Source organism: Schistocerca gregaria, chromosome 3 (assembly GCF_023897955.1).
Source record: "Schistocerca gregaria isolate iqSchGreg1 chromosome 3, iqSchGreg1.2, whole genome shotgun sequence".
NCBI classification, from domain to species: Eukaryota; Metazoa; Arthropoda; class Insecta; order Orthoptera; family Acrididae; genus Schistocerca; species Schistocerca gregaria.
Window position 1 is genome coordinate 184,518,606 of NC_064922.1, and position 18,146 is coordinate 184,536,751.

Consider the following 18,146-nt stretch of genomic DNA (forward strand, 5'->3'; position numbering starts at 1 on the left):
ACTTCTTAAATACCGGTAGTGAAGAAACATTATCATTTCTTTTTATTAATAACAAACACTGGCTATGTAGCATCAGTTGCCATTGTCTGTTTGATTAATCTGGTATAACATGTACTTACTGATCTATTAACCACAAAAATAGAGAATGTTAACAAAAAAATTACACATCAATTAATTGAGATACAACACACACAGTCTCCATTAACGATATCAAAACTCCTACCATGCAATTCCAGATGAGTAATGATGATTTAGAAATACCATAAATGAAAACTATGTGGTGAAGATACCTGACACTTAAAAGTTTTATATTTTCTGAGCACTGACATGCATATGAAACATTTCCTGCACTTTGCATATTCAGATTATTTGCAGTGGTGAGGTGTGGTATTGTGGCTAAAGTCTGTTAAGTTAAATAAAGTAATTAGCACAAATAATACTGTGCAAGTGTTTTCACAGTCAGCAGTAATTTTTTTTTAAATGTGTAACAATTTTGTAATGTAATGTCACTAAACATAAAACTTTCTATACAACATATGTGCAAATTTGTGCAATTCATAACACTACACTCAAGTGGCTGGTGACTTTTTTAAAGCTGCAGTGCATTGTTAATTACATACATATAACAATGAGTTAAGTCCTTTCTCTAAAAGCAGACTGTAGTGCTGTAACTTGATATGGAAATCTAAAAGATGCTAATAAATTTGTTCAGAAAAAAGAATTAACTAAACACCTATCTATTTATTGCACACACATGTATTAAACAGTCAGAAATTATCAGTAAATGCTTCTCTATGTTCTTGACCTGCCACACTCGGTTTGTGCCCTAATGAGTCTCTCCCAACCTAATGCCTACCTCACTTTCTTGTGATGAAGCCTTTTTTCATGGTTGAGGCTCTTGTGATCAAGTGACTCTCTGGATAAGGAGTACCCCACTACTTGCCAATGGCCTGTTGACAAGAGGGCAGTGGAGTGAGAAGAAAAAAAGAGTGCTATCTTTTTTATTGGTTGGAAAGCAGCCCATAGAACCAAACAAATTGATTACCTCTAGCTGTGTGGTCATGTGGAAAAATCAAATTCTAGCATCACATATCCAAAGAATAAATGTAGCATATGCCACTTACTTTCATGATTGTCCTTCGTCAAAAATTCAAGAGATAGGTTAATCCCATATTTCCATTTACTAAGCTAATAAAATAAAGAAAAAGAAATGTTGGCAGACAATACACAGATGTACTTGAACATTAGAATAAAAATGTTTAAGCTGTTGTGAGATAAGGCTTTGGATCACACACCACAAACTTTGATCATTTATAATTTAATTGTGGATGAAAATACACATCTGTTATTCTTTGAATAAAATTAAAAGAATGTTAGTGGACAAACATGAGTAATTACATAATAAAGCAGATTGTACAAACAACAATTTTAGGAATGTGTTAAGGGATACCTTTTGTATCACATCTTCCCTTAAATCTGGAATAAAGGCATAATTAAAAAAGAAAATTAAAGATATTTAGAAGTGAACGAAGATGTTATTGAGGGCCAATAATAATTGAAAGTGACTATAGAGCTAAGACAACATATGCAGGCACTGCACACTATTGCAGTTTAAACTATTAGAAAAGCAGCCATGAGTAAATACAGACCATCATTTCAGGCTCTGAGAAAAAATGCAGAAAGCTGAAAACTAACTGAGAGGCCAATTTTTATTTGGGTTAACTTGTATAAATAGCTGTCCACCATGGTTAAATATAAAACATAACAGACAGTACTACTGCAGTACCCTGTGGCAGATTACAAATCTATTTTGGACTGAGAATACAACTGGAGCCCCTAGCATCATCTAATTTTGGTTAATTAGGAAAAAATGGACTCAAATTCAGGAGGAGACACATGATAACATTGGTCCAGGAATCCTGGCAGACATATCCTGTGATTTCCATAAACCACATCAGGAAACTCTATGTTTTTTTGAAAGAGAATTTAGAAATGCATCATGACTTGTTCCATACGAGGATATGCTTTTCTGTACACTAAATGATCTAAGTGAGCAACAAAAGAAGTGAGAAAAATAGACACTAGAAGCTGTACTAGTGATGACCTTGCTAAAGAATACATCCTGGCACTGATTCAGAATTATTTAAGAAAAACATAGCATTTTCAAATATGAGTTGTTTACCCAAATTTTTATGAAGCATTTGATTAAGGCAATGGTGCTGTACACTGATAGACTGATAATATTTCTATTTTAGAGCTAACAAGTTAAGATAATTAACATTGACCTTATTGAGACATAAGCACAGTGTGCGATAGAGAAAGGAAAAGAGAGAGAGAGGGGGGGGGGGGGGGGAGGGGGAGTATATAAGGATTTCAAAAGGAAGAGTTTGTCAAGAACAATTTTAAATTTGAACACAATATTAGAATATTAGAACATAAAAGGTACATGATAATCATGTTCAATTCCATGGGAATGGTTGTGCCACATGACCGTGATGTAATCCAGGACAGAAAGAACTTTATGTGTCTTTTATATTGTAAGAAACTAAATTACATCAAGTTAAAGGCCAAGGTTAGTTTTAAATAAATGGAATCTGTGATAAATACCTGACCTCAAGTGTACTCTCATGTAAAGTTAAGCCGAGATGGCAACTGAAGTGGAAAAATATTGTATTCCTTTATTTTAGGGAACAAATTTCAACAACTCGAAATTCATATTGTAAATTCTCCTTGAGGAACTGGAACTATTACCATTTGTGCAAGTGAATTATCTTACAAAGTTGGAATTTGTTGATGGAGAGGAGAACACACTGTGCACCACAAAGGAAACATGATTGGCTGAAATGGCTAAACAAGATCGTAAATGTAAGTCTCATCTTGTTCAACGCATTGCTGACAGTCACTTGGAATACATGAAAGATAAAGTAACTTCTTTTGATTTATGGACCTCTCTGTGTCATACATTTGATAGAAAAGGAACTGCTGGTCAACGTCTGTTGAGAAAGCAATTGTTAACTATAAAATCTAAAGGAACAAATGATTTGCTAGTTAACCACTTTGATAAACTGATTTGTGATTTACATTCGACTGGAGCTACTATTGAAGAAACAGACATAGTGTGTCATTTGCTTTTAACGATGCCTGCGAAATACAATGAAGTGGTCACTGCAATCAAAATATTCTCAATGAAAGACTTGATGCTGAGCTTTGTGAAAAATAGGCTACTGGGTGAAGAATCGAAGTGGAAGGGACTCATTGGGAAAAACAAAAATGATGAAACACCATTTCCTACAGTTTTTCAGACTCAACAGTATCTAATAAAGGGTTCATCAAACACCAGTAAAACAAGAAGTCAACAAGGAACTTCTTTCAACGTTACTTGTGACCAATGCAGGAAGCCTGGACACAAGAACTCAGGAATCAGCAACTCTGTGGCATAGCAGATTAGGCCATTTGAGTTATGATAACATTAAGCACCTCCAATCACAAGTTGATGGTATGAAACTGGGCAGTTCAACAATCTCCACAGAACAATGTTGCAATTGTGTCAAAGGAAAACAATCACAGCTGCCATACAATCACAATAGGAAACATACCACTAGACCTCTTCAGTTGATCCACAGTGATCTGTGTGGGCCAATTGTGCCAGAATCATTCGATGGAAAGAAGTATGTGCTCACGTTTGTCAATGACTTTACACGTTTCACATTGGCCTGTGAACTGGAATCGAAATCAGAGGTAACTCACTATCTGAAGATGTTTGACCCCATGGCTACAGCTCACTTCAACTTGAAGATTAGCAGATTGTGCTGTCACAGTGACCATGAATACATGTCAAATGAATTGAAACAGTTTTTTGAAGAACTAGGAATACAGTTTGAGCTTACAATCATATATACTCCTCAGCAAAATGGTGTTTCAGAGTGAATGAACAGAACTATTATTGAAAAAGCTCATTGTATGGTACTTCAGTGTAAAATAGATAAAATGTTCTGGTCAGAAGCTGTTCGTACTGCCTTGTACCTGATTAATAGAAGTCCTACTGTGGCTCTGGAAAGAAAAGTGCCTGCAGCTTCGTGGTATAACAAGAAGCCTAATTTGAGTAAGCTGAGAGTGTTTGGATGTATTGCTTATCTACTGGTACCACAGGAATTGAGAACAGGGAAATCTGAAGGCAAGTCCTTAAACTGCTATTTCACTGGTTACTGTCCTAATGGCTACAGGCTTTGGTGTCCATAGGAAGGAAAAATAGTGAAAGGAAGGAACATTGTTTTCTATGGAGGAAGATTTGACTTTGAAAGTAAACCAGCTGTGGATTGGATCCCAGAATCTGTACAGGAATCATCTGAAAATGATGATAATGAAGAAGACATCATTGAAGAAGATGCAAAATGGGGGTAATAAGAGAATTCCCATACCAGAACTGACCAGTGACAAAGAGGAAGCTGAAAATTTATCAGAAAAGAAAACTGTTTGATGTTCTACCAGGAAGAGGAACCCTCCTAAATATCTGAATGACTATGCTGTTCTTGCATTCAATGCTGATTCATTTGTGTTTGATGTACTGAAAAGTTATAAGAAAATTGCAAATCGTGAAGATAAGGAATGCTGGTATCTACAGGATGAAACTGACTCTATAAAAGAAAAGAAGACTTGGATCTTTGTTAAATTACCACCTGGAAGGGAGACTATTGGCAGTAAGTGGGTGTTCACATTAAAAAAGAACAAGGATGGAAATATCATAAGACACAAGGCTAGACTTATGGCAAAAGGATTTTCACAGAAAAGTGGATATGACTACGATGAAAGTTATTCACCAGTGGCTTGACTTGCAACTGTTAGAATAATGCTAGTTATTGCAATCCAAATAGGACTGGTTCTGGAACAATTTGACATCACCAATGATTTTCTTCATGGATTACTCAAGGAGGAAATATACGAGGGGGGACCCAAAAGTAACCGGAATCATAATGCTGCACATTGTATACTTGTAGTAGCAGGTCGTGCCGCCAGAGGTTTGTAGTAGGAGCTCTGCTGAGTCATTCTGCCATGCAGCGTCAACCAACAGTGAGAAGTGTGGTTTCTTTGGCAGTTCTTTGAGTGTGCATACAGTGCAGATGTGACATGAGGAAATGGCTAGTTCTTACGAACAACGTGCAGCAGTGAAGTATTGTTTCTTGCTCGGCAAGAACACAGCATAAACTGTTGCAATGATTCAGACAGCCTACAAGGACCATGCTCTTAGTAAAACGCAAGTGTATGAATGGTTTTCTTTGTTTAAAAAGGGAGAAATGGTGGTTGAAGATCAGCCCCGTTCCGGTCGACCTTCAACTGCTCAAAGTAAATACTACATTGACAAAATCCATGATCTCATCAGTGAAGATTGATGCAGGACAATTGACCAACTTGAGAACTTGTCTGGGTTGTCATGGAGCTCAATTCAGCACATTTTGACCATCGATTTGGGGATGCAAAGAGTGGCAGCAAAATTCGTGCCGAAGCTTCTTGCTGGAGATCGAAGGGATCGTTGTGTTCAAGCCTGTCTCAAAATGAAGGATGCATTCAAAGATGATCCACATTTTTTCAACAAAATCATTACAGGTGATGAGTCATGGTGCTATGGGTATGATCCAGATAGTAAACAACAGTCATCACAATGGAAGTCACCTGGTTCACCTCGACCAAAAAAAGCTCGACAAGTGAAATCAAATGTGTAAACGATGTTGATCTGTTTTCTTGACATCAAAGGGATCACACACTCAGAATTTTTACCTGAAAACCAGACAGTAAACCAACAATTCTATTTGGAAGTTATGAAACAGCTTCGCAGAAGTTTGTCGCGAAAACATACGGCTTCGTGGGATTCTGGCGTGTGGTTCCCACATCAAGACAATGCTCCCTTGCACACAACTCTCAGTGTTCGCCAGTTTTTGGCCTCAACAAAGATGACTACCTTGACCCACGCACCCTATTTGCTGGATTTAACACCCTTGGATTTCTTCCTATTCCCAAGGATGAAAAGAGACTTGAGAGGGAAGCGTTTTGCGGATGTGGAAGATGTAAAACGCAATGTCATGAAAGTGCTACCAGGTATCAAAGAGGACGAATTTAAAAGGTGCTTTGAACACTGGAATGAATGTTTGGACAAGTGTATTAATGCTAATGGAGAGTACTTCAAAGGAGATTAAGGTTGTATTTGAATCATGCTTGGGAATTAAGATTTCTATGAACAACAGTGAAATGTATCTGTGCCAAACATCATACTTGAAGAATTTGCTACAATGATTCAACGTGCAAGATTGTAATCCGGTCAAGATGTCTATGGAAGTTAAACTGGAATTCAAGGAAGGAAAAATGATCAATAAGCCCTGCAGAGAGTTGATTGGATGTTTGATGTATGCAATGACAGCAACAAGACCTGATTTGTGTGCTGTGATCAACTTTTTGAGCAGATACCAAAACAATCCATTGGAACAACTCTGGAAAAGCTTAAAAAGAGTTTTGAGATATATCAAAGGGACCGTCAACATGAGAATAAATTATCGAAAGGGGTATCAAGAAGGTCTTCTAGCCTATGCTGATGCAAACTGGAATAGAAAAGAAGACGCAAGATCTACCTCTGGTAATCTATTAAAATATTTTGGAAACACTGTCTGTTGGGCAACATAGATGAAGATTAGCATTGCTTTGTCTTCTACAGAGGCAACAGCCACAGCTGAGTTACTCTGGGTGAAATATTTGCTGGATGTATTCAAATTCCACTCCAGCTACCAATTCGTATATTTGAGGATAATCAGTAGTGTATACAGTTACTAAAAACATGGGACCATTGACAGTTGAGACACATCAATCTTAAATATAATTTTGTACATCAACTTCACCACTGGAGGATTATCACGGTTGAGCATGTACTATCAGAGAACCAGATTGCAGATATTTTTACCAAAGGCTTACCAGCTCTTAGATTCATTGCTTTGAGGAGCTGGTTGGGTTTATTTTAATTTTTGTTAGCGTTAAATGTAAAATTATTAAATTGAGGAGGGGTGTTAAGATTGCAATTTTAATGATTCTCTGTGTGACTTGTGTTAAGTGCTGTATCGTCAAAAGGTGAAACAGGCATTTTTGTTTAGTTGTTCTGTTATGCTTTTCACTTTAATAAAAACCCTCTACTCATTTTTAACTTTACGTGTTCTATTTTATCGTAAGAAACTAAATTACATAAAAAAAGATAGATGACGTTACAACTAATGACCTCCTTTATGTCCTGGCTATCTGGTAATATTCACAGATTTCAAATAAGCATACAACTAAACAGCCTTACACTGGTGATCCAAACCATTATGACCACTGCACACCACAAGATTGAATGATTTTTTATTGCGAAAAAACACCTGGGAATGAGCATCTTGGTCATGAAAAAACTGGATAGCTGTTCATGTAACTGTCATGAGGATCTATGGAAACTTGATTGAATGGCAGTGAAACCAACGGTAGGCAACATGGTATTGGAAGTCCACACTTCATCACAGAATGTGGAAGTCAGAGGCTCGCCTCCTCTGTAAATAAGCATAGGCAGCAATCTGGCAAATGCGGTGACAGAGTACAATGCTGGTTTTTCCTTCAATGTTGACTGAATATCCTCATCTGAGGCCATCCATTCAAAGTGGAAGATGGCCCAAGGGCTATAATCCAGATAATGTTTTCATCATTTAACAAGCAGAAAAGCATATGGTACAACCAGTCAATACCAAAAATAAAGCATAATCTCAAAATGTGTGCAAACGTTGGGATTATCAGCACAGAAGTAGTTGATTCAACCTTAAAACAGTATGCTAAGGAGGTTTCTCAAATGAACTGGACGATGAAGTTGCAAAACTTAAAGTGTCTCCAAATTAATATGAGGATTTCATATCTATAGTAAAGAAAATCTCTGGGAAACACATACTTTGTGGATGCAGAAAGCAACACATGTCTGACCTCAACCAAAACTCAGTCAGCTTACTTCAGATCTGTCAAGATAAACACAAAAGAGACCCACTAGATGAAGACAACATTCAAGCAGGTGAAGAGCTGATGAGATGTCTCACAGAAGGCAGAAGGAAAGAATGGTTACATCCTTTAGCTGATCTAGACATGGCTCAGAGCATTACAAGAGGATGGAACTTAATTAAAAATCTAAGCAATTGTCCTAAAAAACCACCAGAGGAACTCACCTTTGTAACACCAAATGAAATAGCTCATCAACGACTTAATAACAGTAAATCACAAAAGAAATTACAAACTAAGAAATTAACATGATACATTGAGGAAAATAACTTGTTCAGCTTGCTTTTTACAACAGAATTGGTAAGTGTCATAAAGCAAATGAATACTAAGATCTGCAGATCCAGATGACATAAGAACAGAGCAGCTGCAGAATTTTGAACTAGACACTATTAAGTGGTTAATTAAATTAATTAATTAATGTGTTGAACTCACCCATATGCCTAAACTGTGGAGAAAATCACATATCATAGCAGTTCTCAAGCTGGGGAATGAACAAATGTAATCAGAGGTATGCTCCAGAGAGAGAAGATTCTGTGCAAAACTGCAAGGTAAGAAGGGCCACCAGGGAAACCAGAAGAACAAATTACCTGAAGGCAATGTGTTCTCACCAATTCTCTACAACATTTATACAAATGATGCCAAAATACCTGGGAATTACTCTAAATAAAAACCTAAGTTTTAGACCACTCTGCGTGGGTTTGAAAGAAAAAAATATGCAGGGAAATAACATCGTGAGAAAGCTGACAAGTTCTTCATGGGAAGCAAACCCATATGTTTTCCAGTCTGCTATGCTGGGACTCTATATCTCTATGGGAGGATAATCAGCATCAGTTTTCGAGTATCAGTCCACACCAGGCATGCTGATATAGCCTTATATGAGTCAGTCTGGTTAGTTATGGGGTCCGATAGACCAACCTCGGTCCCAAAGATCTACCCCTTGATTGGCATTGCAGCCCCACACAGTAGACAGGGGGTGGTGGGAGGAACAGAAAAAAATGAAGCAGACTGTAAACCCATGACACTTGATGTACAATTATACACCTACAGCAAATTCAGGAAGAGATTTTCACAGTAAACTTTGCCATTAGATGTCAGGCCAGAAGTTAGATGTGTTTGCTTGTGGCACAGCTGCTCTTAAGCAAGATGATTTCATGCCAAGGAGAAAAGTTTAGCTGTGGTTACAATCTACCTTACACCCTTGGAGAACCCAAAAAAGATTAAAAAGAGGAATCTCAAGGCGCAGAACAAATTTGCTCTCAAGGGGGTTACATGAAGCTGCAGAGCAGTCCAGACACCTGATCACTTACTAATTTTCCAAAACATCTATGAATCCTATACACCACAAAAGACAAGATGACTTACAGAGAGAATATGTATGATGTCTTTCTCCTGGAACTGAAAATTAAGGACAGTGTTAGTACAGCCACAAATGTTTTAGCACACTGCTCAGTTTGCATAATTAAATATGGACGCTGCAGCACATAACCCCTACAGGTTCCTACACTGATGCAACTTCATCATTTCTGATTACAGTTGGAATAGAGTCATCTACATTGGACTGTAGATCAATGCAAATGTGCCATCTTGTCAGACAAACCATTTTTCTTGTTGCATCAGGTCAATGGCCATGTCTAGCTAAGCGAAGCATACACTGTGTCATAGACACAGGCTGTTGGCAGCTGTATTGTTCTATGAAGGACACTCATCTTCACTTCTGTGGTACCTGGGTAGGAATCAAAGGCATGACAATCGTGGGCTGCATGAACATTATTGTAGACAACCTGGGTCCCTTCATGCTTGATGTCTTCCCAAAGGTGATAACATCTTCCAACAGGATAACTGTCTGTGACACACGGCTAGAATCATCCTACAGTGATTTGAGGGTTTGAGGCACATGATAGTGTGCTTATGTTGATGTATTGGCCACCAAATTCGCTGGTATGAACCCAATGGAATGTACCTAGGATGCTATATGTGTAAGCTCAAAGACCAAAAACCATCAACTTGTAGTTTATGGGAATTACATAACATGGAGATATCTGAGACAAATACATCCTGAAGCCTATCATGGACTAGTCAAATCTATGTCTTGTAGAATCACTGCTGTATTGCATTCTAAACATGGACCAACATGCTACTAAGGTGTTGGTGATAATGTTTTGGCTCATCCAAGGTGAGTTTGGAATGCGTTCAAAGACAATTAATATAGTTAATGAGCAGAGCTGCAGGTGTGATACTGGGTATGAATTCCAAGGGTGTCTAGGAGGGGCATAAAACGTGGACAGAGCAAAGGATGAAAAATAAAGTAAAAGCATAAAAACAATGTTTAAAACAAAGTAAGTATCAAATATAGAACATATAAAGATGACTCAGTGGATTGATTTATGTGATTCTTTCATGGAAGAAACTTGAAAGATGAAGAGGAAGAAGAAGAACCAAAACAAGAAAACTCCTGTACATTGATTAAAAAAAACATTTCCTTTTCTGGAAGAAGGTTTGGTAACATTTATGTTAGATATTAAATTGCACTGGAGAATAATTCTCATCTTATGTGTTTGGATGCAATACAATGTGTCAGATGCAGACAGTGATAAAACTAAAAAGCACAATGAACACATCTGGAATTGTGGTCCTCATAAACAGTGATAAGACTGGAATGAATTAGCAGCACATTAAGGAACGAATGGAAAACTGGCAACTCATCTTCACTGTTGGATGTACACACCTCAGAGTATCTAACTAAAGCCACATGGCAAGTCATAAATATTCTCAGTGCCACAAGAAGTTTCATTATACAGTGAGTAGCAGCTTTCTTGTTGAATAAGATTTAAGATTTAGCTTTAGCCTATAGAGATGTGGAAATATTACAGGTACCCATTAGCAAGGAGAATTAGTTGTCATAAAATACTTCCAGAGGGTATGTTGATGAATAAATGTCATTAATGATAATATCCTGTTCTACATGCTAGATAACATATAACAAAAGTAGTGCTTGCCTGTTCTTGGAATAGAATAGCTTATTATGAATGACAAACAAATTGTTGACTTTTTCAATGCACCACTATATGTTTTCATCAGTCACAAGTTCTTCAACAAGGTGCAATATTTTTTGTAAAGTTTCATTTATTCCTTACACTTCCCTTACAGTCTAAATTATTTGACATAATATTAGGTTGTAAATGGTCATATTTCACTATTGTTCATAATTTCCATGGTAAGCTTTTACCACTGAATGATTCATTACAGTGTGTAACTTTAAGTTGGCTGATCAGCTCACTAGTTCCGAATTGCTAAAAGTCAGAAGGCTATGGCTGGTAGTCATTGTTTTAAACTGCATCCAACATTACCTAGTCAACAGTACTATGTGAGCTAGTCATTATTGCCTACTGTGATACTTCATTCTGTTCCATGTTATTTTCTTTCTTGGTGATAGATGCACGTAATTATTATAGTTATTATTTATATCTTTCGCAGAAGGATGAACCACAGATTAAAATGCCTACACTAGGAGAGGCAAGGACGTCTATCCCCCCCCCCCCCCCCTCCTTTTCCTCCACCCATACACTCAAACACACAGACAGCTCCTCAGCCTGTGACAGCCTATCTGGGGGCTGGGCTTAATTCCTCCATTCCCTGCATCCTCCCCTCTAGCATTGGCCAACTTACAGTTAACACACTGTACTTTTTGGGTGAAGGGAAAACTGTTAAAGTGAGTACATTTTATTCTAGTACAACACTGGGTGTATGCGAAAGAAGTAAAATGTCGAACTGTGAAAAATCTTGCAAGATACAAAGAGAAATTTGAATGCTTGTTTAGTTTTATTGTGCATGTTTCCATCATGCTTAATTTTGATAAGAGGTATAAATTTTAACAGTGCTTAAGGAAGAAAAATCATTCAGTGTGTTTCTTATACATTCTTTCTGTGTTCTATGTACAGTGTTTAAAAAATGATATAGCCCTAATTAAGAACAAAACACAAAGGACACTTTATGAAGAACTACATACAATCATGTTTAAACACAAGTCACTTTGGAACTCACCTGTTAGAATTTCCTTGCGGAGGTTAGGAAATAACTTCATGTCTACTATAGAAGTAACAACACCTTCTAGCGTACCAAACTGAGAGTCTATCCCAAGCGTAAAAAGCATTAGAAAGAAAAGCACAGACCAGAATTGTGCTCCAGGAAATTGATTTATGGCTTCTGTAAATATGATGAATGCTAAACCAGTACCTGAAGCAGACTGTAACAAAAGTTATTCTTACAGTGTAATTTATATGAGCATATAACCAATACATCTGAGCAACTTGGAAAACAAAGTAAATTATTTCTTGTTCACTATTTAAATTTTATTTGTGAAATATTAATTTATCTATATACTCATTTATTCCTTACAATCTATTACAGTGTAAAGTTTCTAAATTCACTTCTAAAAATTCAAAAAATTTCTGCACCTTAATTAAAAATTGTTTAATGTATTGATCAAATGCTAAATCTTACATTGTCTAATTCCTTTTCTAAATCACATTCTGGAAGAGGAGGAGAAATGCTGTGTGTCTCATTAGTGAAATTTGTAGAAGCAGTGCTGCTGCCATATATTGAAGCTAGTATGTTATTTCGTTCTTCTAAGCAACGTTCATGAATCATTGTTGCTTTAAAACCTGGAATATAATACATGTCTTTTTTAAGTGCTCTGTTTGTTGAATTTTCATTTCTCTACATGTTACTAAAGTACAATAATGATTGTATTTTGGCATTAGATAAATATGCAACTAAATTTTCAGTCAAAGTATCAAATATGCTTCCAAACAATAATTTTTCTTCCAGAATACTGAAAACAAATATTAGTAGACACTAACTATGAAAATTTGGTAAACATTAAAACATAATGGTGACATGTAAATGCTTATGACTTTTTTGGAAAAAAAAAGCCGACAGATTCCACAATTCGATATTAGATAGTTATAGTTCACTAAATAATTGCACTTTAAGAAAAATAGAAAATTACAAAAAATAAAACAAATATCAGTAGTGTAATCAGCCAAAAGAAACACAGAAATACACACTTCCTTTATCATTCTATGTTATAATGGTGGGTTATTTTGGACCCATTATTTAGTAGCATATCAGTCTCTTTGGTGTTATTGGCCTTTGTCATTTTCTGATTTGTTATTGATGTGATCTTTGAGTCTGAAGAATGGTTTGATGCAGCTCTCCACATGAGTCTAGCCTGTGTTATTTTATACATCTCTGTATAATTACTGCAGGCTACATCAATGTCACCCTGTTTACTATATTTGAGTTCTGGTCCCCTGCTACAACTTTTACCCCCATCTCCATACTTTCTCCCATTACTCTTTGATTTATTCCATCATAAATACTTCCATTTCTTTGTTGGAAAACCAAACACCTTATGATAGTATGTGTACTACAATGTGGAGGTAATCAAATATTGTTCTTGCTTGTGTGAGTGGACCTTTACTGTAGCATATGAAATATTTATAGACAATAATTTGTTGAATGGTCTCTTTGTTTTGACTTCTGCACAGAGTTTCTTCCAGAGGAGATAAACAAGAAAATGTACATGTATGCACTTTCTATAATCATATGAAAGATTTTAATTGTACTGTTTAAGGTAACTGAAATGGTGTGGTATTAATGGCAACTCTTTGAAAAATATTCCCACAATATAAAATGGGGGATTTTATGAACACATTGTACCACAAAATAAAACTATTTCAGAATAGAGATATAAACCCTCTTGTAAAAGGTATTAGATGTTTCTTCAATCTCTTTCCATTAGCCTTTCAGAACATTTACCTTGAAACTGGTTTCACCAAATAAAGTTATACATGTTAATATACTTTTTAGTTAAATATCAGTATGTACAGTTTCGAAGGAATTTACAAACTGATAATTACATAATTTATGTTCAAGTGCATCACATTAAATATTTACACAATTTTATATGATTAGAATATAATAGAGTGAAACATTCCATGTGGGAAAAATATATCTAAAAACAAAGATGATGTAACTTACCAAACGAAAGCATTGGTATTTTGTTAGAGACACTAACAAACACAAACACACACACAAAATTCAAGCTTTTGCAACCCTTCAGGAAAGAGGGATGGAGAGGGAAAGAAGAAAGGATGTTGGTTTTAAGGGAGAGGCTAAGGAGTCATTCCAGTCCCGGGAGCAGATATATATATGAGGATCACCCTGTGGCTAAACATGCCTTGATGCACGGCCAGCACATCTTGGCACAGTGTTACACCGTCCGAGTTATCTGGATACTTCCCACCAACACCAACCTATCCGAACTCCGGAGATGGGAACTCGCCCTTCAGTATATCCTCTCTTCTCGATATCCGCCAGGCCTCAACCTCCGCTAATTTCAGGTTGCCGCCGCTCATACCTCACCTGCCTTTCAACAACTTCTTTGCCTCTGTACTTCCGCCTCGACTGACATCTCTGCCCTTACTCTTTGCCTTTAAATATGTCTGCTTGTGTCTGTGTATGAGCGGATGGATATGTGTGTGTGTGTGTGTGTGTGTGTGCGAGTGTACACCTGTCCTTTTTTTCCCCTAAGGGAAGTCTTTCCGCTCCCGGGATTGGAATGACTCCTTACCCTCTCCCTTAAAACCCACATCCTTTCGTCTTTCCCTCTCCTTCCTGAAGAAGCAACCATCGGTTGCGAAAGCTAGTAATTCTGTGTGTGTGTTTGTGTGTTTTGTTCATGTGCCTGTCTGCCGGCGCTTTCCCGCTTGGTAAGTCTTGGAATCTTTGTTTTTAATATATTTTTCCCATGTGGAAGTTTCTTTCTATTTTATTTACATCATCATTATATATATATATATATATATATATATATATATATATATATATATATATATATATATATATATATATATATATATCTGCTTGTGTACCCTCTCCCTTGAAACCAACATCCTTTCTTCTTTCCATCTCCTTCCCTCTTTCCTGATGAAGCAACCTTATGTTGAAAAGCTTGAATTTTGTGTGTGTGTGTGTGTTTGTGTTAGTGTCTCTATCAACATACCAACACTTTCGTTTGGTAAGTTACATCATCTTTGTTTTTAGACATATTTTATATGTCTATTACATATCTCTTATTATATATATCTGCAGAAATACACACACTTTCTTCCATTTTCACATCATAAATGAAATATCTACATTTTATGTGAATGAGTCATTATACATGGCCTCCAAGTTACTTTGAAGATATTCTACTATTATGTATCAGTGATCATCTTGAAGATGGTAGAACTAGCACGCAGTTGACCCTGATACTGTGCAAATGTATATTCATTCTCAGAATAAACTTCTGTACATTTTCTCTGAGATATACAGAGCAATTATAGGCTACATATAAAGAATTGGGAGAATCATTTTGTTGAGTTGCCAAAAATGTTTCTTACAAGATTCTTTAGGACCCAATCCTTGCAATCCTTGAATACATCTAAGTACTTTTTTCTTTGATCTGAATACCCAGTTTGTATAGAACTCCATACTGTAGCTAGAACTGAAAGAATTCATAATAACAAAGAACCATTAAATTTTGTTGATAGAATATCTTACCTTACATAGCAGCAAATCATGTATCCCATTTGTGTCTTTGGTCCATTATAAAGCCCAACAGTTTGATACTTTTGTTATCTTCTTTTCTTGCCTTTAGATTAAAATAAATATCCTCTGCTTTTTGCATTTGCATTCTGAATTTTCCATTGTTTGATTTTTGCCCTCTGCTTTTGTTTTATTTGACATAACTGGTTAGCTTTACACCACTGACTGCTTTTTTTAAAAAATAGTTTATTATTTTTGTCTAGCACTACCTAGATATTCTCACTGGATGAAATCATAATCATATCGTCAATGTATGGGACATTTTTGCAGGCAATTTAGTTTAAGAAGTCATTAAAATAGGCAAGAACAGAGCCATATAGGGTTTCCCTGTTTTAATTAGTTTTCAACTCTTCTTGTTACCATACATGGATTGTAGCCTGCTGCTTAGGTAAGATCTCACTAAATTTAGTAGTTTATCTACAATACCATAGTATTCTAACTTTTTTGTAATATTCTCATGTGATACAGAGCAAAAAGCTTTAGTCTGTTTATGTACCACAGGTGGTCCATTTCCTTTCATGACCACTATGAATCCTACTTCACAGGCTTTCAGTAACTTTCATGCTTGGTAGGTTTGGCCTAAATCCAAACTAACTTTCATTATGTAACTTGTTATTCTCAAAATGCATGTAAATCTGTATATGTACGCAGCTCCTATGATTTGAGTTATTTCAGGGACAACTGATATCAGTCTACATTTACCTGGTATGGATATTTAAAAGGCAACCATATTTTTAAGGCATTCATGGCAAGTCCCATCATTAAGAATTTTATTTACAAGATAGAGCATGGGCATTCTGATTTCTTAAATATACACATGAGCTTTTCCTGCTTATTAGCTATAAAATGGTGTGCAAACGTTAAGGGTCAAAATGTTTGTTTAATGAAGCTGTTGCCAACTGAAGACAGAAAAAACTTCTACTTAATAAGTGGCAGCAGATTTGTAGGCAACAGGTGAAAACAATGCAATGTTTTTAAATGAGTAATTTATTTGTTCAGAAAGAGAGACAAAAATTTGGGAGAAACATGCCTATGGCAAGGAAATCACAATGCTGGAAAGAATGGGAAAGAAGTTAAGAAATGAATGGCAACATGAAGAAATAAAGAATGAAAAGCTAACAACAGATGAGTTGTGACACTTTGAGAAAAATGTCACAAAGATAAATCAAAGAGAAGAGATTCACTGATGCCAGATAAATGCTGTCACAATTAAAAAGTCATCTTCAAAATAGTAGTTATTTATGCAAATATTTAAGTCACTTACTCAAACTACCAGTATTAAATGTTATAAGAATTTTATATAATCTTGGATTTTACCTATAACAGAGAAGACCACAATTCCAGCAAACATTGAGGTGAAGCAGTTGGTAAGTGAAACCATGATGGCATCACGGTAGCAGTTGTTATTTACTGGATTATAAGATGAGAAAGCTATGAGACCTCCAAAAGCTAAACCAAGTGAAAAGAAAATCTGTGTTCCTGCTTCCAACCACACCACAGGATCAGTAAGTGTCCACCACTGAAAAATAAGTAAGAAACACTATACAATGGTGATCCTTTTTGTTAATTACATGAACAAATACACAACTAATGATCCATATGCATTATAAATAAAAGAATGATACTTTATTTTAGCTAATCTAGTTGATAAAATGATACATTTATTGTTGAACAAAATGTTACACAATTTAAAATTTAAAACACATTCAAAAGGTAAGCTACATGCAGTGTCTCAACGTTCTTATATACTGTATAAGCAACTATCCTGTGTGAAGTACTGCTACACATATGAGAATGTCTGTAACTTACTTCTCAAATTATCCTAAAGTATTATTCTTGGAATTACCTTTGGTGTAAACAGATGCCTTAAGCCATCTGACATTCCCTTCAATGTCACTCCACGGAAGAAGAATATAATAAGAACAATGTAAGGGAAAGTGGCTGTCACATATACAACCTGAAAAAGATTTGCAGAACAATTATGTATAAGTTTACCAAAAGAAAAAACATATAAGGTATATGTTGATACAATGTTAGTAAACCTGTCTAAAGGTAATTTTAAAAACTTGTGTATCCTAACTTTTTTTTGTAGGTGTTCACAGAAGGAAAGCATGATGACATAATAAAATGATTATGATAGGTACATTTTAGTCGGTGTCATTCTACACAGGTACTGTCTTTTTTAATTGCTCCTAAATGATATTTATGAAGTCTATATCTAAAGAATACATTCAACCCCCATTGAGCTTGGTGGTCCAGTGGAAAGGTGCATGCCCAGAACGTCCTGTGATCCCGGCTGGACCACAAAAATTTTCAGTTTGCTTATAATCTAGCCTTCATCCCACAATGATGTGAAGAGTCATCAGGAATGATAGATGGTTTGGACTCCACATTAAACTGCAAGCAAACTTACCCCAGTTGCCTAATGGGGGTAGTTTATGTGTGTG

General features: G+C 36.0%; 1 protein-coding gene across 1 annotated transcript in view; it reads right to left on the minus strand.

The window, feature by feature from the left end:
• The window catches only part of LOC126354816 (sodium-dependent neutral amino acid transporter B(0)AT3), a 517,077-nt gene that overhangs the window by 86,668 nt on the left and 412,263 nt on the right, over positions 1–18,146 (minus strand). The window contains exons 7-10 of the mRNA XM_050004755.1: positions 17,546–17,656; positions 17,017–17,218; positions 12,547–12,707; positions 12,088–12,289 (exon numbers count right to left, since the gene is read on the minus strand). Of these exons, the coding sequence (XP_049860712.1) occupies positions 12,088–12,289; positions 12,547–12,707; positions 17,017–17,218; positions 17,546–17,656 (676 nt within the window). The remainder of the gene's footprint in view (positions 1–12,087; positions 12,290–12,546; positions 12,708–17,016; positions 17,219–17,545; positions 17,657–18,146) is intronic.